The 19,353-nt window shown below is 37.1% G+C and overlaps 1 protein-coding gene across 8 annotated transcripts in view; it reads right to left on the bottom strand.

The window, feature by feature from the left end:
* The window catches only part of SPICE1 (spindle and centriole associated protein 1), a 73,073-nt gene that overhangs the window by 12,271 nt on the left and 41,449 nt on the right, over nucleotides 1–19,353 (bottom strand). For 7 of the 8 annotated variants that reach the window (XM_007181916.2, XM_057545746.1, XM_007181918.2 and 4 more), the window contains 6 exons: nucleotides 17,836–17,978; nucleotides 17,487–17,624; nucleotides 16,869–17,134; nucleotides 6,108–6,239; nucleotides 2,682–2,823; nucleotides 1,517–1,741 (listed from right to left, as the gene is read on the bottom strand). In XM_007181916.2, coding sequence (XP_007181978.2) covers nucleotides 1,517–1,741; nucleotides 2,682–2,823; nucleotides 6,108–6,239; nucleotides 16,869–17,134; nucleotides 17,487–17,624; nucleotides 17,836–17,978 — 1,046 coding nt within the window. The remainder of the gene's footprint in view (nucleotides 1–1,516; nucleotides 1,742–2,681; nucleotides 2,824–6,107; nucleotides 6,240–16,868; nucleotides 17,135–17,486; nucleotides 17,625–17,835; nucleotides 17,979–19,353) is intronic. The other variant, XM_057545749.1, reaches the window with a different exon arrangement.

Here is a 19,353-nt window from a genome sequence, read left to right as displayed (position 1 = left end):
TAAAACTTCACCAATTCAGAATACATATTCCAAAGTAGTTCTATCTGCACACTGTAAAAGAAATGTGCAGTGTTATTTTCAATGCAGAACCTGCTGAAGATGCTAACAAAATGTTGTCTAGAGCAATCCTGAATTGCTGAATAATTTGCTTTAATGAAGAGTTAATATATTTGCAGAGTAAAAATATTTATTATAATTATTTCTTTAAAAGGATTTCAAGCTACCTTATTATCACCAATGAAAAATAATTTACAATATCTCATAACAGATCATTAGGCAAGCCCATTAATAACATGCAAACATTTGAAAAATTACTTTAAGGAATGAAAAGCTAACTTGAACAGAAATCAGAATTGAAATTATATTTCATAAATCTAGCCAGTGTTAATAATACTTACTAGACCTCTAAAGAGGAAATATCAAATCACAGAACTGTAGAGCTGGAAGGACATTAAAGATAAAGGAAGACTCTCATTTGAGAGACAGGAAAACTAAAGTCCAGGAGAGGTATCTTAGCCCCATGACGCACAGCTAGTCACTGGACCGGCAGGCCAAGACTCCAGCACTTTTGACCCTCAGCCTAGCGCTGTCCCCCTGCACCACACAGATCTGACAAACTCTACATCTGCATTGTAAATGCCAAAACAAATTTTATAACAGCAAGGATTTGTCATTTTCTTTAACCTCTTATGGTCTTTTCACGTCCTCTAAGGGAAACGAAGTGCAGAAAATCTGACAAATTCTGTATGTCCTAATGACAATAAAAATTATTCTTCTGTTCCTCTACATAAAAATATAAACACTCTTTTTAAAGAAAGAAAAATTTAGGCAAATCAGGGCTGAATAACATTTTTCTAAAAACTTTGGAGGAACGTCTAAGGTAGTTATTTTGATTGAAGAACTCTTCTGAAAATGAAATGAAAGCTACAGCTCCAGAAAAATGTACATGTGGACAAATAAACATAATTTTCCAAACAGTGAAGGAGTCCATGGAACATCATGGGCTCCAAGTTTTAAGAACCTATGAGCTAAGGATTAATAATAAATTTTTAATATTTTATTCAAAGTTCTCTTTATATGTGCTGCAAAAGTAATTCTAAAGCTACTTTTAATTATACATAGGCTTTCATTTCCTTGGTTAAACTTTCCTTACTCTCTGGAGTACAATCTCCCCTTGTTTCTTACCCCCTCCTGTGCCCCTGGGCCATAGACACAAATGGTATTCCCCTTACTCTGCATTTCATTGCTCAGGACTTTGGCCCTTTGATCTGAGTTTAATTAATATTTACAATGTCAGATGGAACAGATACATAATGAAATTCCCTGTCACATTTCACCATAGGTATAATACACATGATATAAACCACCCTGAAAGACCCTCCTTCAGCTTAAAGATTAGGTATGGTAATCAGTATCTTTTAAAATTCTGTTTATCAGGGAAAAATGAACACAATATTTTACATATATGAAGCATAAAAAAACAGCTGCCTTATAGCTTTAGAAGAAGCCTGCTTACCATCCTGCAAAGGAGAGAATTCTGAGTTGCTTTTCTGCCTGGGCGGTGTTAACAATACTGCTGGCTCACATACATGCCCTGGAAAACTGCTGGCCAGACTCCCGCTTTCTGGAGGGTTTGGCACCTGAGACAGTTTAACAGGCAAATCTTCCTGTGGGAATTCAACCACATCTTCCCCTCTGAACATCAATGGCACGGAGACATTAGCATTTACAGCTGGACCCTCTGAAGAAGATGAGAGGCTATGAGTACTCAAAGGAATTATGAGCGCATTTCAGGTGTTTATACTTAGATGCATTTCTGCAGAGGGCAAAATCACGGGGCCTCCGGAGCCTTCACTTTCTAGTCCATATCCTCATTTGGCAGTCACTCACAGGCAAAGCTCCTGGGGGGGCCAGCACTGGGAAGGAGTGCCTGTTTTTGGGAAAAGCACTGCCCTTGAAGACCTGCCCTCACCATCGAGTTTATCTCATGCAAGTTAAATTTTAGAGTCAGCCACTTCTTAGAATCCCTTCTAAGAAAACGTGCCTAAATACATAAAACTCTTTCCACACAGAGACACTCATCAAAATATTACTTAGAAGTAAAAAATCCTACACGTCCCATTCAGCCTATGGCATATAATGATGGCACATGAGGTGAAAAAAAGGTTTTCAAAGCATCACCACAAATGAACTAAAGTCAGGAATTTCTGAAAGTCAGTATTTTTTTTTCTTTCCATGACCATCTCTTCCTCTTCCGAACCTGGGGCACCATAATGAAAGGTGCTGGTACTAAATTCCCACATGTCTAGGAAGCTAGTTCTTCTACTTTCTATTTCTGTGACTTTGGTAAGTTACCAACACTTTCTCTAAGCCTTAGTTTTCTCATCTAAAAAATGGGGGTAACAATGACACCTACCTCATAAGACTGAGTGAAGAACTCTTGAAAATTAAATGAAAGCTATATTATGAGGATTAAACGAGATAATACATGTAAAACACTGTGAAAGTACTTGGCATAGAGCAAGTATCCAATAAATATTAGCTGGAAGTAGCAGTGGCAAATGTAATAGTGTTAATGCTGTTTACGCATAAACAGCCAATAACTACGTACAAGTTTACAGTTTTGTTTTCTCTATAAGTATTTTAATCCCAATCTGGGATAATAAGATTATTCCACTCACCTGGACTGTCCATATTTCTACTTGTGGCTCCCCTTTCTAATGCCTGACATTCTTTGTTATTTATCACAGGACAGTTCTTAATGGCATGTGTGAGCGATATAAGCTGCTCATCTGTTGTGATCATGTACTGCTGAAGTCTTGCCTAGAGAAAAATGAACAAAATAATATCATTGGCATATCAGACAACAAATCATCACCTAGGTATGTATAACTATATCATTTCAGACTTTCAAATACTAAAACAATGCATTCATTAAAACATATAATCATAAATATTTTTAAAATTCCATGATAGAATGGTCTAATAAATCATGGAATATTATTAATTAATAAATACACTGCTACAACAATAAGAATTAACCTTTTCATAGGGCTTTCAATTTACAAAATCTCTTTATATAGATGATACACTACTGACTCTGGAGCTACCCCGAGAGATACATCAAGTGCAGGAAACTCAACAGAATATTATATAGGCATTTAAACTGATAAACATGAGCATTATAAAAATTTATGGTAATGTATATAAGATAGTGTTAAGAGACTATATATATATATATAAATATACATATACACACCACATATGTATATATATATTATATATATTACAGTTGACACTTGAACACGGGAATTAGGGGCATCGACCCTCTGTACAGTGAAAATTCATGTATAACTTTACAACTGGCCCTCCATATTCGAGGTTCTGCATCTGTGGATTCAACCAACCACAGACTGTGTAGTACTGTAGTACATATTTATTGAAAAAAATTCACGTATAAGTGAACCAGCACAGTTCAAACTAGTGTTGTTCAAGGGCCAATGGTATATACACAAACAGACATAGATATCTCCAAGATGAACAGACATTAGATAAAAATCAGTTGTGGTCAGAAGACAGAAATATTATTAGTAGGACTGCTGAATGAAGTATACTAAACATTTTTATATCCGCCCAATTTTTCCCAAATTCCACACTCATGTATCTAGTGGCCTACTCAGCATCTCCACCAGGAACTCACACAGGCTTTTCAAACTTAAAATACACAAAACTAAACTCCTCCTGAACATCCCCACCTCATCAATAACAACTCCATCCTTCTAACTGCTCAGGCCAAAACTCTGACTCTTCTCTCACATCTTCCCCTTCACCCCATATCCTATCCATTGGCACATTCTACTGGTTGACTTCAAAATACATTAAGGGACTTCCCTGGTGGCACAGTGGTTAAGAATCCACCTGCCAATGCGAGGGACATTGCCTACTAGCTTAAAGTGTTTACAGATTCAACATCAGGTCAAGATACATTCCTTCTGATGATGTCATATCTTCGTGAGGCTGAGTTTTCATTAGTTGCTGTGCTAAAAAGCAACACTGCATAAAAATGATTGTGGAATAGGAAATAAGATTGATGGTGTCCAATATGATTCCAATCTATGAGAAGCTGTACAATGCTTCATGTACAACACGTATACATATTCCATTAGTAAATAACTGTGGCTATTTAATCATGATAAAAATAAGACTTTTTCAATCAATTTACATGTATTATTTTTTTCACACAGCACCCAAGCTGTAAAGACATAAATGTTTATTAAGTTGTTTGAACCTAACTACTTAATAAATGGAACTGTTGGGTATTTCTTTGGTCTAGGAGTGTCCTGAGGCACTAAGGGCTTGAATGGAGCTAGGGCAGTGATCTCTGATCTAATCTCAACACAACAGCCTAGAGTGATTCTCTTAAAACTTAAGTCAGATCACATCTCTTCTCTATCCAAAACCCTTCAGTGGTTTCCCATCTCATTCAGAACAAAAGCCCAAGTCCTCACTCAGCCTGCAGGGCCCCATGTGATCTGGCATCCCTGCTCTTGTCTCCTCCTGCGCTCCCTCTCCCACATCCCACTCCTGCCACCCTGGTCTCCTTGATGGCTTTGAGCTCAACAGCCATGCTCCCACCTCAGGACCTTTACCCTTTCTGTTCCTCTGCCTCGAGTGCTCTTCCCTCAGCTATCAGCATGCTCGCTTCCTCACCTCCTTCAGGCCTTTGCTCAATGTCACCTCCTCAGACAGACATGGCCCATCCCATTTATACCTTCCCACCTTGGGCACTTCCTATGCCTCTTACCTGCTTTATTTTTCTTTATAGTACATAATAACCATCTAACTTACAATATACTTCACTATTTGGGGGGTGTGTTTATTTAGAATATAAGCTCCTTGAGGGCCAAGATTTTTTTTTTCGTTCACTACTGTATTTCCTGCACCTAGAACGGTTCCAGGCCCACAGTAAGTGCTCAATAAAGATTTGTTGAACGTATTAGTATACTTAAAAGTGTACTATCTTCCTAAGAGAACTGAAAATATATGTTCACACAAATACTTGTACATGAATGTCCATAGCAGCATTATTAATTCATTACACACAAAAAGTGGAAACAACTCAAACATCCTTCAACTGATGAATGGATAAGCAAAATGTGGTAGAGCATATAATATTTAGAATATTATTGGGCAATAAAGAGGAATGTAGTACTGATACACGTGACAACATGGATGAACCCTGAAAACACTATGCTGTGTGAAAGAAGCCAGACACCAAACACCACATATTGCATGATTCCACTTATATAAAATATCCAGATTAGGCAAATCTATAAAAACATAAAGTATATTTGTGGTTACCAAGGGTTGAGGGGAGGAGAGAATGGAGAGTGAATGCTAATGAGTATGGGGTTTCTCTTCGGGTTAATGAAAATACTCTGCACTTAGCTAATGGTGCTGGTACACAACTCCATGAATATACTAAGAAACCACTGAACTGCACACTTTAAAAGGGTGAGTTAAATGGTATGTGAACTATAGATCAATAAAAAAAATTACATGTCTTATATCTAATGTCCATTGACACAAACATAACTTGTTTACTAACTACTTATTTTCTAATCTCTTTTGGCTGTTAAGTAAAAGTAATAATAACCACTATTTGAGAACAAAAAGATGAATAAACATACTGAAGATACTATAAACAACTTTAAACAGCATGTTATAGGAGGGCTCCTCAAAGGGTATCCTCTGCTGTTTTGAAATGAAAAGTAGCTATCAGAACTCATTTCATAACTCATTTCACGTTTTGGATAAACTATTATAATGTTGGTAGTTATCATTTAAATGTAGATTCTGTCTTCCCCAATAAATAGTAAGTTTCTTAAAGATAGTAGACTTATTCTACACTATTTGTAGTCCAAGTTTCTACTATAGTACCTCCAATATAATAAATGTTCCATAAAAGTTACTCTTGATGATAATAAAGAAGCACTAAGTAATCATGCCAGCACAACTAAATCAAAGGCAAAGAAGAGAATCTCATACATCCGTAAAGATGCTTTATACTACTAAACACAGAAAAGTTTGGGATCTCATCTAAGTACCTGGGTAGCAGTATTTTCTTCTCTAAGGAGAAGAATTTCAGCTGTCAGAGCATCAATCAGCTCTCGATGTTCGCCTAATGCTTGTTCCAGTTGCTGCCTTGTCTCTACTTCTTTACGCAGTTGGAGCTCACTCTACAAAAAAAAATGTCAAATAAACTCCCATCCACAGCATCACATGTTGAAAACTAAAAGTTTCTACTCAAAGCTGTCAAAGAAGGGAATACTTACAAAATATATATTATGTGACAGTAATGACAATTAAATATTTTTATTAAAAGGTTTATAGTTGATTATAATGTGCTGCTTTATCCTCTTCCCTTCTTTAAATATAACACAATGAACAGAATGGTATATAGAATTAAACAACTACAATTTTTATAGAAGAGAGTGGAAGGAAGTACATATACATGTTGCTTGAATGTATGTAGGCCATCTCCAGAAGGACACACTGGTATCTGGTAATGATAGTTGGCTACAAGGAAGGAAACAGGTTAAATGGAAGTTAGGGGTGGGAATTAGGTTTTTCATCGTATATTCTCCTGTATCTTTGAATTTCATACCATGTAAATGTATCACCAATTCAAAAATTAAGTTTATTAAAATATAATTAAAAATAAAAAACAGGTTTAAATGATTTAGCTTTGTAAAGCAAGTGATTAACTAAAAAGTACAGGCTTCTAAGCCTGTAATATGTTCAGAGAGCCAAAAGTACATTCCTAGAGATTCCTAACTACCGGGTAGAAGAATGTTAAGACTATCACAAGTCTGACAGTATAATAAATCTTTAAAAAGCAAATTTAGATAGATCTCTACAAGATGGTGGAGTAGAAGGACCTGAGCTCACCTCCTCTCATGAAAACACCAAGATCACAACTAACTACTAAACAACCATTGACAAAAAAGGACTGGAACCTACCAAAAAAGATCTTCTACTTCCAAAGGCAAATAAGAATTCACGAGATGGTAGGAGGGGCACATTCACGACACAGTCAGATCCCATACCTGCTGGGTGGGCAACCCACAAACTGGAAAATAATTATATTGCAGAAGTACTCCCACAGGAGTGAGAGTTCTGGGCCCATGTCAGGCTCCCTGGTCTGGGGGTCTGGCACTGGGAGGAGGAACCCCCCCAGAACATTTGGCTTTGAAAACCAGGGGGGCTTGATCACAGGAACTCCACAGGACTGGGGGAAACAGAAATGCCACTCTTGGAGTGTGCACACAAGGTCTCGTGTACACCAGGACCCAGGGGAAAAAGCAGTGACTGCAGAGGAGCCTGTGCCAGACCTACCTGCTGGTCTTGGAGGGTCTCCTGGGAAGGTGGGGGCGGCTGTGCCTCACTGTGGGGACAAGGACAAGGACACTGGTGGCAGAGGTATTGGGTAATCATTGGCGTGAGCTGTCCTGGAGGCTGCCATTTTGATGCCAAGACCTGGCCCCACCCAACAGCCTGAAGGCTCCAGTGATGGGATGCCTCAGGCCAAACAACCCACAGGGCAGGAACACAGCCTGACCCATCAGCAGACAGGCTGCTTAAAGTCTTCCTGAGCCCATAGCCACCTCTAAACACACCCCTTGACACAGCCCTGTCCACAAGAGAGACAAGACCCAGCTCCACCCACCAGTGGGCAGCACCAGTCCCTCCCAACAGGAAGCCTGCTCAAGCCTCTTAGATCAGCTTCATCCACCAGGAGACAGACACGAGAAGCAAGACAAACTATAATCCTGCAGCCTGTGGGACTGCAAACACAGAAAGTTAGACAAAATGAGACAACAGAGGATTATGTTTCAGACAAAGGAACAACATAAAACCCCAGAAGAACAACTAAGTGAAGTGGAGACAGGCAGTCTACCTGAAAAAGAATTCAGAGTAATGATAGTAAAAATGATCCAAGATCTCGGAAAAAGAATGGATGCACAGATTGAGAAGATACAAGGAATGTTGAAGGGCTACAAGATATAAAGAACAAACAAAAAGAGATAAACAATGCAATAACTGAAATGAAAAATACACTAGAAGGAATCCACAGCAGAATAAATGAGGCAGAAGAACGGATAAGTGAGCTGGAAGACAGAATGGTGGAAATCACTGCCGCAGAACAGAATAAAGAAAAAAGAATGAGAAGAATGGGGACAGCCTAAGAGACTTCTGGGACAACATTAAACTCACCAACATTTGCATTTTAGGAGTCCCAGAAGGAGAAGAGAGACAGAAAGGGCCTGAGAAAATATGTGAAGAGATAATAGCCAAAAACTTCCCTAACATGGGAAAGGAAACAGTCATCCAAGTCCAGGAAGCGCAGAGAGTCTCATACAGGATAAACCCAAGGAGGAACATGCCAAGACACATATTAACACATTACTGACCAGGGGATTTTTGCAGAAACTAACACTGGCGGCTGGCAATTTGTTATGTAAGTGAATACGGAAACACTCGCATTTGAGTAAATACTGACAACTTTTTTTTGCACTTAATGTATTTATTTGAAACTTTGTACACGTCTTACTAAAGCATTCTAATATTTTGTTAGAGTGTGATAGGCAGTATAGCAGGCACCTCTGTGCAGGGGAACAGAACATCTATTACAAACATACTGTGTTTCACTGTGCTTTCCTCTGAAAGAACAGATGCTACACTTTCTGGCGGCACTTTTTTTTAGTCCTGTGGGTATTATTTCCTCTAGAATATGTTTTTATTTTACCTGATAGTTGACAAGGTGGATCTTTGCAGGGGCTCTTTTAGAAACGCCACAAGAAGGACCAGGTGCAGGACTACCACTACATTCACCAGAATGGTCCTTCTCTAGCTAATAAAAATTACTTGTAAGTCATTTTATTCTGTGCATTAAGGCTACAGTAAATTTTAAATACATTGAATAAACCGCAATTACTCAAAAGAAACCCAGTTTCTTATACCATTTTCGAGTTTTCCAGAGGACACTGAAGTTTGACAGATTTGATCAGATTGATCAACTCCTTTCATATATTTATTATACTCTATATACAAGTGGGCTTAGTTATCTGATGGCCAGTCCTCCTGTCTTCTTTTCCTGTAGATGCTATGGAGGCGTCATGAATAGTTGTTACCATGCAGACTAGCCTCTTGTCTTTCCATATAAGAAGAATCACTTCTCTCTTCTGTAAGAATGTCATTTCTCCCCTCTGTAGATTTTTAGATTTCGCCTTTAATTGGTTTAATAGACCACGATTCTCTCTTATAGTCCCACAAACTCTGGTTTTATTTTTCAACAATATTTCAGATGTGGACACAGTTGTAATAACTGTCTTTGTAAATATGGTGCCATGAACCAAGATAAGGTTGTAGGACCAATAATATTGTTTCTTGCAGTTTCTTTCCTTCACCCGTGTAAATCTCAAGGCTGCATGTGTATCCAGTTTCACTTTCGCTAACCATCCTGACCAAAATTCCATATTTTGTAAGTTTTCTGGGATTATAGGTTTTGAATCTGAGTCGTCCTCTCCACTTTATCATTGCCTCCTCAAGTGATAGCTCTTGTTTGGGTACACAGATCGATTGAAATTTTGGTAGAAAATAATCCAAAAGAGATTTAACTTTTGAAATTCTGTCTGCAGGACGTGGAGTTTCCAAGTTATCATTAAAGTGAAGAAATGTCATTATTTGTTCAAACCTTCTTCTCGTCATAATCTTTGGAAAGATAGGTGTTTCAAGTAAGGGATTAGTCGACCAATATTCTTTCCAGTGTGACTTTCTTATTTGTTCCATCAAAACTATTAATTCAAGAAACTTCTTCATGTCACCATTGCTTACGTCAGCCCATTTTAATGCTTTATCATACTTTTTATATGATTTTTCATTCTGTTGGTGATACAAGTTTGTTTGAGAAGCTACCAACTTGAAAAAGTCGTTACCAAAAATTAATTCTGCTATTTCACTAACACTTTGTGGGTTATTACATTCAATAGTTACAGCTGACACACCCATAAAGTCTTCTAATTTTTGTGAAATGTTGTCTTCAACCCACTCTTCTGTAGAAGCAAAGAAGCACTCTCCAGCACTGTGAGTTTCATTTTCACTTTCTGTATCAGAATCAATCACTAAGGTTTTTTGTCTTTTTCTTGGTCTAATATTCACATCTTCTGAATCAGAACTATATTATGAAGAACTATCATCTTCTGAGACACTAGTATATATGTCATTAGGACAATCAGAGAAAGTATCTGCATAAAATTCACCGAAAAATTCTTCTTCACTCAAAATTTCATGATGCATAATTTTTGAAGATTTTACGATAATAAACTTGCGTTATAATTTACACAAGGTTGGAATAAAAACCTAATGGAGCAAAACGTGAATGATAATGACAATCACAAGTTGTAATGAACTCTTGATCAATTTTAAGCCCTAACAACTTCACACAGTGATATTAATTGTATCACTTTCTAAAAACGTACTGATACGTCTCTGGTCAATAACATTCAAGTAACAAAAGATGTATTAATACATCTCCAGTCAATAAGTTGTTAATCAAATTGACAAAAATTAAAGACAGAGAAAATATTAAAAGCAACAAGGGAAAAGCAACAAATAACATACAAGGGAATCCCCATAAGGTTATCAGCTGATTTTTCAGCAGAAACTCTGAGGCCAGAAGGGAGTGGCAAGATATATTTAAAGTGATAAAAGGGAAAAACCTACCCCCAAGAATACTCTACCCAGCAAGGCTCTCATTCCAATTCGATGGAGAAATCAAAAGGTTTACAGACAAGCAAAAGTTAAGAGAATTCAGCACCATCAAACCAGCTTTACAACAAATGCTAAAGGAACTTCTCTAGGGGCAAAAGAAAAGTCCATGACAAGAAATGAGAAAATTGCAAATGGGAAAATTAACTGGTAAAGGCAAACATACAGTAAAGGTAGGAAATCATCCATACACAAATATGATATCAAAATCAACAATCGTGAGGACAGTACAAATGCAGGATATTGGAAATGCCTTTGAAATTAAGAGACCAGCAACTTAAAACAATCTTGTATATATATAGACTGCTATATCAAAACCTCATGATAACCACAAACCAAAAATCTACAATAGATATACAGACAAAAAAGGAAAAGGAATCCAAATACAACATTAAAGATAATCAAATCACAAGAAAAGAGAACAAAAGAGGAAGGGAAGAAAAAAGACCTATGAAAACAATCCCAAAATAATTAACAAAATGGCTATAAGAAAATACATATTGGTAATTATCTTAAATGTAAATGGATTAAAGGCTCCAACCAAAAGACACAGACTGGCTGAATGGATACAGAAACAAGACCCATATATATACTGTCTACAACAGACCCACTTCAGACCTAGGGACACATACAGACTGAAAGATATTCCACGCAAATGGAAATTAAAACAAAGCTGGAGTAGCAATATTCATATCAGACAAAATAGACTTTAAAATAAAGACTGTTACCAGAGACAAAGAAGGACACTACATAATGATCAAGGGATCAATCCAAGAAGAAGATATAACAATTGTAAATATACATGCACCCAGCATAGGAGCACCTCAGTATATAAGGCAAATGCTAACAGCCATAAAAGGAGAAATCTACAGAAACACAATAAGAGTGGGGGACTTTAACACTCCACTTACATCAGTGGACAGACCATCCAGACAGAAAGTCAATGAGGAAACACAGGCCTTAAATTACACATTATACCAAATGTACTTAATTGATATTTATAGAACACTCCACCCGAAAGAAGCAGAATACACATTCTTCTCAAGTACACACAGAACGTGCTTCAGGATAGATCACACAGTGGGTCATAAAGAAAGCCTCAATAATCTAAGAAAACTGAAAACATATCAAGCATCTTTTCTAACCACAACACTATGAGATTAGAAATCAACTACGAGGAAAAAACTGTAAAAACCAAACACAAGAGAGTGGCATGGACATATATACACTACCAAATGTAAAATAGATAGCTAGTGGGAAGCAGCCACATAGCACAGGGAGATCAGATCGGTGCTTTGTGTCCAACTAGAGGGGTGGGATAGGGAGGGCGGGAGGGAGATGCAAGAGAGAGGAGATATAGGGATATATATATACGTATAGCTGATTCACTTTGTTATACAGCAGAAACTAACACACCATTGTAAAGCAATTATACTCCAATAAAGATGTTAAAAAAAAAAGACATGCCACCTTTTTGATCTATGTACTCAACCAGCAAACAAAAACATGAGAGGTACATTCATCATGCTGATAGGCTTCTGCAGTACCTCTTCAAACCAGTAGGATCTGTGCCCTGCAGAACAATGTAGTCAGTATGTCTATAGGCCCTGATAAGCTTGAAAAATTATCCATACATTTTCTACATATGAGACTAACCAGAGCCGAGGGGAAAATCATGTCCCTACTTTGGTATTATCTGTCTGATGAGTTTAAATGGGAAAAATGCTTTTCAATTTTTTCCATAGTCATTGAAACTGATATTTTAATCTAAATAGTAACCTTAACATCCGTGTGACATTCCAGAGCTACTCTCTCATGTAGTTTTAATTTTCCCCCCACTTTGGAGAAATGACCTTGCACTACTGTGTTAAAAAGCAAATAGCTGCTTCAATATTTACATCAAAGGGTTTGTTCAATACATTTCAGTATAATAATTACAAACAAGAAGAGAATGCAATTTTGCATATCATAAGTGTCTTCTGAAAGTCACTAAAAATCCTATATCAATCTGGACACTGATTACGTCCATTGTCTCTTTTATGTAATATTTAATTTATTTTCATGGAAATGCCTCAGGTGAATACAACTCTTTCCATCTTGAGGTTTGTATTTTGGGAAATAATTCACAGAGTTCAATGCTTCCAACTTTGATAGATTTATTGTCATGGCAGCGCCAAACATCTTTTTCTGATACTTGCTTACACATAGAGACTCAATGGGTCAAGTGATGAGAAGCAGAAGTTTAGTGCAGGTGCTTGTCCTAGTTTACACATATTTGGTATCCAACTCCTGGTAATAATGTTTACTTGCATGATGTATTATTGTTTTCAGAGAGCTGCCATATCCATTTCTCTTTGTTACAGACCTGTGGCTGTAATTTCTGAATCACTCCAAAAGGTGCCCTGCTTGAGAACGTGTGCACTATCACTCCTGCTAGAACTGCATATCTTTGGACACTGTTATTGTTTCTAGGTAAAATAATAGGGAGAGGAGATATGTTCAGGTGTAAGAATTGAGGAAATATGTTTCACTTAACAAAGATCTCATCAGCAGTCCAATGGAAATCAGTGATTACATTTAGTGAAAAGTTCTTCCCCAGGTGGAGCTTCTGGACCTAATGAAGGTGGAGATATTTTTCACTCCTTGCTTTTTCTTAGAGAAAGCAGAACCATTATTCCTTGCAATGATGTGGGGAAAGAATAGTGGGAGCTCTGCTCTCCTACAATGAGTCCGCCATGCAGAACCTGGGTAGGTTCAGTATGTTAATCTATTTGTGTCATTCCTTTGTTGAGGACAGGTCAAGGATTTCCCTTTGCCTGCAGAGTAAGTAATATTTATGGTTCTTCACATGGCCCATAAAAAAATCCTAAAGATGCTACCAGAAAACTACTAGAGCAATCAATGAATTCGGTAAAGTTGCAGAATACAAAATTAATACACAGAAATCTGTTGCACTTCTATACACTAACAACAAAAAATCAGCAAGAGAAATTAAGGAAACAATTCCATTTACTATCATATCAAAAAGAATAAAATACCTAGTAATAAACCTACCTAAGCAAAAGACCTGTACTCCTAAAACTATAAGATGCTGATGAAAGAAATCGAAGATGACACAAACAGATGAAAAGATATACCATGTTCTTGGGTTGGAAGAATCAATATTGTCAAAATGACTACACTACCCAAGGTAATCTACCGATTCAATGCAATCCCTATCAAATTACCAATGGCATTTTTTGCAGATCTAGAACAAAAAAAATCTTAAAGTTTGCATGGAAACACAAAAGACCCTGAATAGCTAAAGCAATCTTGACAAAGAAAAATGGAGCTTGAGGAATCAGGCTCCCTGACTTCAGACTATACTATAAAGCTACAGTAATCAAAACAGTATGATACTGGCACAAAGATAGACTTATAGATCAATGGAACAGGATAGAAAGCCCAGAAATATACCCACACACCCATGGTCAATCGATCTATGACAAAGGAAGCAAGATTATACAGTGGAGAAAAGACAGTCTCTTCAATAAGTGGTGCTGGGAAAACTGGACAGCTACATGTAAAAGAAGGAAATTAGAACATTCTCTAACAGCATACACAAAAATAAATTCAAAATCGATTAGAGACCTAAATGTAAGACCGGATACTATAAAACTCTTAGAGGAAAACATAGGCAGAACAGTATTTGACATAAATCCCAGCAATATCTCTTTGGATCCATCTCCTAGAGTAATGAAAATAAAAACAAACAAATGGAATCTAATTAAACTTAAAAGCTTTTGCACAGCAAAGAAAACCATAAGCAAAACAAAAAGACAACCCTCTGAATGGGAGAAAATATTTGCAAATGATGTGACCAACAAGGGATTAATCTCCAAAATGTATTATATAAACAGCTCATGCAGGTCAATATCAAAAAAAACAAACAACCCAATCAGAAAATGGGCAGAAGGGCTTCCCTGGTGGCGCAGTGGTTGAGAGTCTGCCTGCCAGTGCAGGGGACACGGGTTCGAGCCCTGGTCTGGGAGGATCCCACATGCCGCGGAGCAGCTGGGCCCGTGAGCCACAATTACTGAGCCTGCGCATCTGGAGCCTGTGCTCCGCAACAAGAGAGGCCGCGATAGTGAGAGGCCCGCGCACCGTGATGAAGAGTGGCCCCCACTTGCCGCAACTAGAGAAAGCCCTCGCACAGAAATGAAGACCTAACACAGCCATAAATTAATAAATAAATTTAAAAAAAAAAAAAAAAAAAAAAAAAGAAAATGGGCAGAAGACCTAAATAGACATTTCTCCAAAGACATATAGATGGCCAAGAAGCACAAGATGCTCAACATCGCTAATTATTAGAGAAATGTAAATCAAAACTATAATGAGGTATCACCTCACACTTATCAGAACGGCCATCATCAAAAAGTCTACAAACAATAAATACTGTAAAGGGTGTGGAGAAAAGTGAACCCTCCTACACTGTTGGTGGGAATGTAATTTGGTATGGCCACTACAGAGAACAGTATGGAGGTTCTTTAAAAAACTAAAAATAGAGCCACCAGATGATCCAGCAAGCCCATTCCTGGGCATATATCCAGAGAAAACCATACTTCGAAAAGATACATGCAACCCAGTGTTCACTGCAGCACTATTTACAATAGCCAGGACATGGAAGCAACCTAAATGTTCATCGACAGATGAATGGATAAAGAAGATATGGTATATATATACAATGGATTATTACTCAGCCATAAAAAAAGAATGAAATAATGTCATTTGCAGCAACGTGGATGGACCTAGAGATTATCATACTAAGTGAAGTAAGTCAGACAGAGAAAGACAAATATCATATGATAGCACTTATAGTGGAATCTAAAAATACAAATGAACTTATTTACAAAACAGAAACAGACTAGCAGACTTAGAAAACAAACTATGGTTACCAAAGGAGAAAGGTTGGCGGGGGGGGGGGGGGCTAGGGATAAATTAGGAGGTTGGGATTAACATATACACACTACTATATATAAAATAGATAATCAACAAGGGCCTACTGTATAGCACAGGGAACTCTACTCAACACTCTGTAATAAACTATATGGGAAAAGACTCTGAAAAAGAATAGACATATGTATATGTATAACTAAATCACTTTTCTGTACACCTGAAACTAACATAACATTGTAAATCAAATACACTCCAACATAAAAAATAAAAACATATATATAAAAAACAGAAGTAAACATTTTAATTAATTAATTTTCTAAAAAGCAAATTTAGGAAGACATCTCCAGAGAAACTGATACACGTAAATTAGGGTGGTGAATCAACTTTTTTTAAATGATAAAATTTCCTTAAACAGTTTTTGGTCATATTTGCTTAACAAATTTAAATATATAAAAAATAAATAACAGTTTAGATAGGTTTTTTAAAAAGGTATAATACATAACCATTTCTAATCCCACAGCATTCTGAGGACTGATTATTATTCACAAATGAATTAAAGATACAATTCTTGCTTGTCTTATAAATTATTTTTACAACAATAAAATGTCTCCCACTTCAGACACCGAAGCAAAGCCCAAGTTACCAGTGATACAAATAATATGAAGAATTTTCCTAATCTGTGTCTACAGATTACAGGCATACCACTCTCCAAACTGAACTGAAGTGGGAATAGCAAGCAGAGGAAAGCAGTAGAATGAGGACATGTTTAGTAGTTCTAATTAATCTGTAACTGCCAAACAGTAATGTTAAGTATTAGCACAAGATATAATTTTATTTACAGCAGATTTACCTAACTAATCATATTTTACTAAAGCTCATATTAAAATCAACATCACTTATCTGATGTATCTGTATCAGGATGTGGTGGAAAATTAAGAGGATAAACCTTTACTACAGATAATCTAAAGCTGAGGTATTTTAAACAAAGCTATTCAAATTTGACTATACTTTATTTGGAGATTGCAGTAATTCAAGTGCAGAGGGGAAAAACCTACCCATTTCTGCCATTAGTCTGGCAGAAGAGAAGACTCTAATAACCTCACCTCTTTAAGGTAGCGAACCAGGCGACAGAGGGAGCTCACGAGCGACAGGGTGAAGCCGGTGAGACCCTGACTGTTCTGGAGCCCCCGGACCTCGCGTCCTGTCCACCGCTCATATTCTTCCATCTCATGCTCCACTTCGTGTATCATGTGCTTGAGGACATCTAGGCTGGGGTTACTGCTATTCGGTAAGTGTGTGGAGGCTGTGCTGGCTGATAACACGTTATTCTTCTGTTTGGAAGGAGCACGCAAATCTGGTTTTCTTTTCACTGATAATGACAGAAGTCATTCTATGTTAAGACCGGGAAAAATTACACTAGAAAAATGTCTGACTGTTGTTCACAATTTATAAAAGGTTTTTTATCGAAGTTATCATCATTTTCTCATAAAGAACCTATACTGTTTAAACCAGATTTACACTATCTATAATGAATGGATGAGAACCATCCTTCTAGAGTTACATGGAATAAAAGGAGGCATTGCCTGGCTACCATTCAACAAACTCTTACTTAGTAGAATCCAACTGGATGAGTTTAAGGGAAAAGACATGCACTAACAAACTAAGATAGCTGTGTCAAGTTACATGTTTAATAACCCACTTTGTCAATTAAGAGACTGAACCTTTATTTAGCAGCTGTTTTTGCTTCCTTGAGTTCAGCACTTGTCTCACTACAGAGCTTGAGTCTAGAGTCTCAGTAGATTCTTCCAGTTGAAGCCTCGTATGGATTCTCTTAACAGCATTGGTAGCATTCAGAGCAGCTAAAAGGCAGAATTTTTCCAAAAGTATCTCAAGTGAACAACAACAAAAAAATTTTAAGCATGTCAATTGACAGGTCAATGAGTACTTACTCAACCAGGCTAAGACAGTCAAAACTCAAGTAACATTCCTTTAAAAAATTACTGTGCTTAAGAAAGAACATAATAAAGTAAGCTACTACTCTGGGAGAACTAATACAGTCAGGAACCAAACCTTTTTGTTCTCCTGATGGAGAAGGAGATGATGGAGTTCCTGAAGAGGTTGTTATTTGTGATTGTGTTGCTACTTTCTGCTGAATATCAGTCCGTAGCTTATTAATTAACTCGGAATTATCTTCCTTTATTTGGTGGAGAAACCTATAAATTATGGGACAACAAGCTATATTAGAATTAATAAGTACTATCATTTAACTTGTTCAACTGTTTACATGTTTGATTTGAATAAACTTTTAATAATTCATAATCAAAGAGAAATATGTTTTGCTTTAACTTATAAGATAAAAATCTAAAATGCCAGTCTTCTCGGTGTTAGAAGGAATCATTCCATCTCCCTCCCAGTTTCCTAGCTATGTTGGCTCCTAAACCAGGAGCGATTTGCCCTTTCTGAAGTTTTGTGCTATAGGTTACGTCCTCCTCTCTCTTCCTCTAGAGAAAGTACATGGTTTCTATGAAGGAGCTTGTCCTCAGAGCACAGTCTCTGCTCAACACTGAAGTAAAGTGACTGGAGCAGACTCTGCCCCTGGGTTTCAGGGAGGCAGGGAGAGGGAATGAGAAGAAGAGCTACAGTGTAGGGGGTGAGAGAGATAAGCCTTTTGCTGTAATCATCTTTATCACTGATAAAGATGATTTTTCAATCTCCAGTTGTCTGATTTCTTTGTCTATTCCCCAACTAGACTAATATTTAAAAGAGGTAGAGGGTCTAAAAGTGGAAACAACCCAAATGTCCACCAGCTGATGAATGGATAAGTAAAATGTGCTCTATCCACACAAAAGAATATTATTCAGCCATAAAAAGAAAGAAGTGCTAACATGTTACAATATGGATAAATCTTGAAAACATGTGACTGACCCCAGACACAAAATATCACATACTGCATGATTCTATATAGAGGAAATGTCCAAATAGGCAAATCTACAGAGATTTAAAACAAAAACAAAAACAAAAAAAACCCAGATTCATCTAACAAATTAGATTGGGCTGAAAGGTTTGGGAGAAAATGGCGTCTGACTATTAAAGAGTATGGGGCTTCTTTGAGGGTAATGAAAATGTTCTGAAATTGACTGTAGGTTGCACAATTCAATGAATATACTAAAAATCTAAAGATCTTTGAATATTATGTTTTAAATAGGTAGAGTGTATGGTATGTGAACTATAAATCAATAAAACTGTTATGGGAAAACAACAACAGCAATGACAGAGGAAAGGGGAAATCTTATTTAGTGGCTCTACAAACCTCAACCTAGAGGAGTTGCTTTCAAGCAACCTGTGGACAGCACATTGAACACTAGTTGCTATAAAGTTTAGTTAACAAAAGGCTGTAATGTGGTCCATCCACATTATGGCTAGTTATCAAAGCATCAGAAAGACTCCTCTGTAAGATAGTGTTAGTTAGGTCTAAGTCCAATCTTCAGGATAAGTCCTAAGAAAAGTGTCATAATGAGATTTCTGTACAAGTTGGGAAAATCCAAACCAGTCTGAACTCCCATTACCATCTCTAATGTTTATACTTTT

The sequence above is a fragment of the Balaenoptera acutorostrata genome, chromosome 4 (assembly GCF_949987535.1).
Source record: "Balaenoptera acutorostrata chromosome 4, mBalAcu1.1, whole genome shotgun sequence".
Classification (NCBI taxonomy): domain Eukaryota; kingdom Metazoa; phylum Chordata; class Mammalia; order Artiodactyla; family Balaenopteridae; genus Balaenoptera; species Balaenoptera acutorostrata.
Note: the sequence above shows the minus strand (reverse complement) of the source record. Positions and strands in the feature narration are given on the sequence as shown.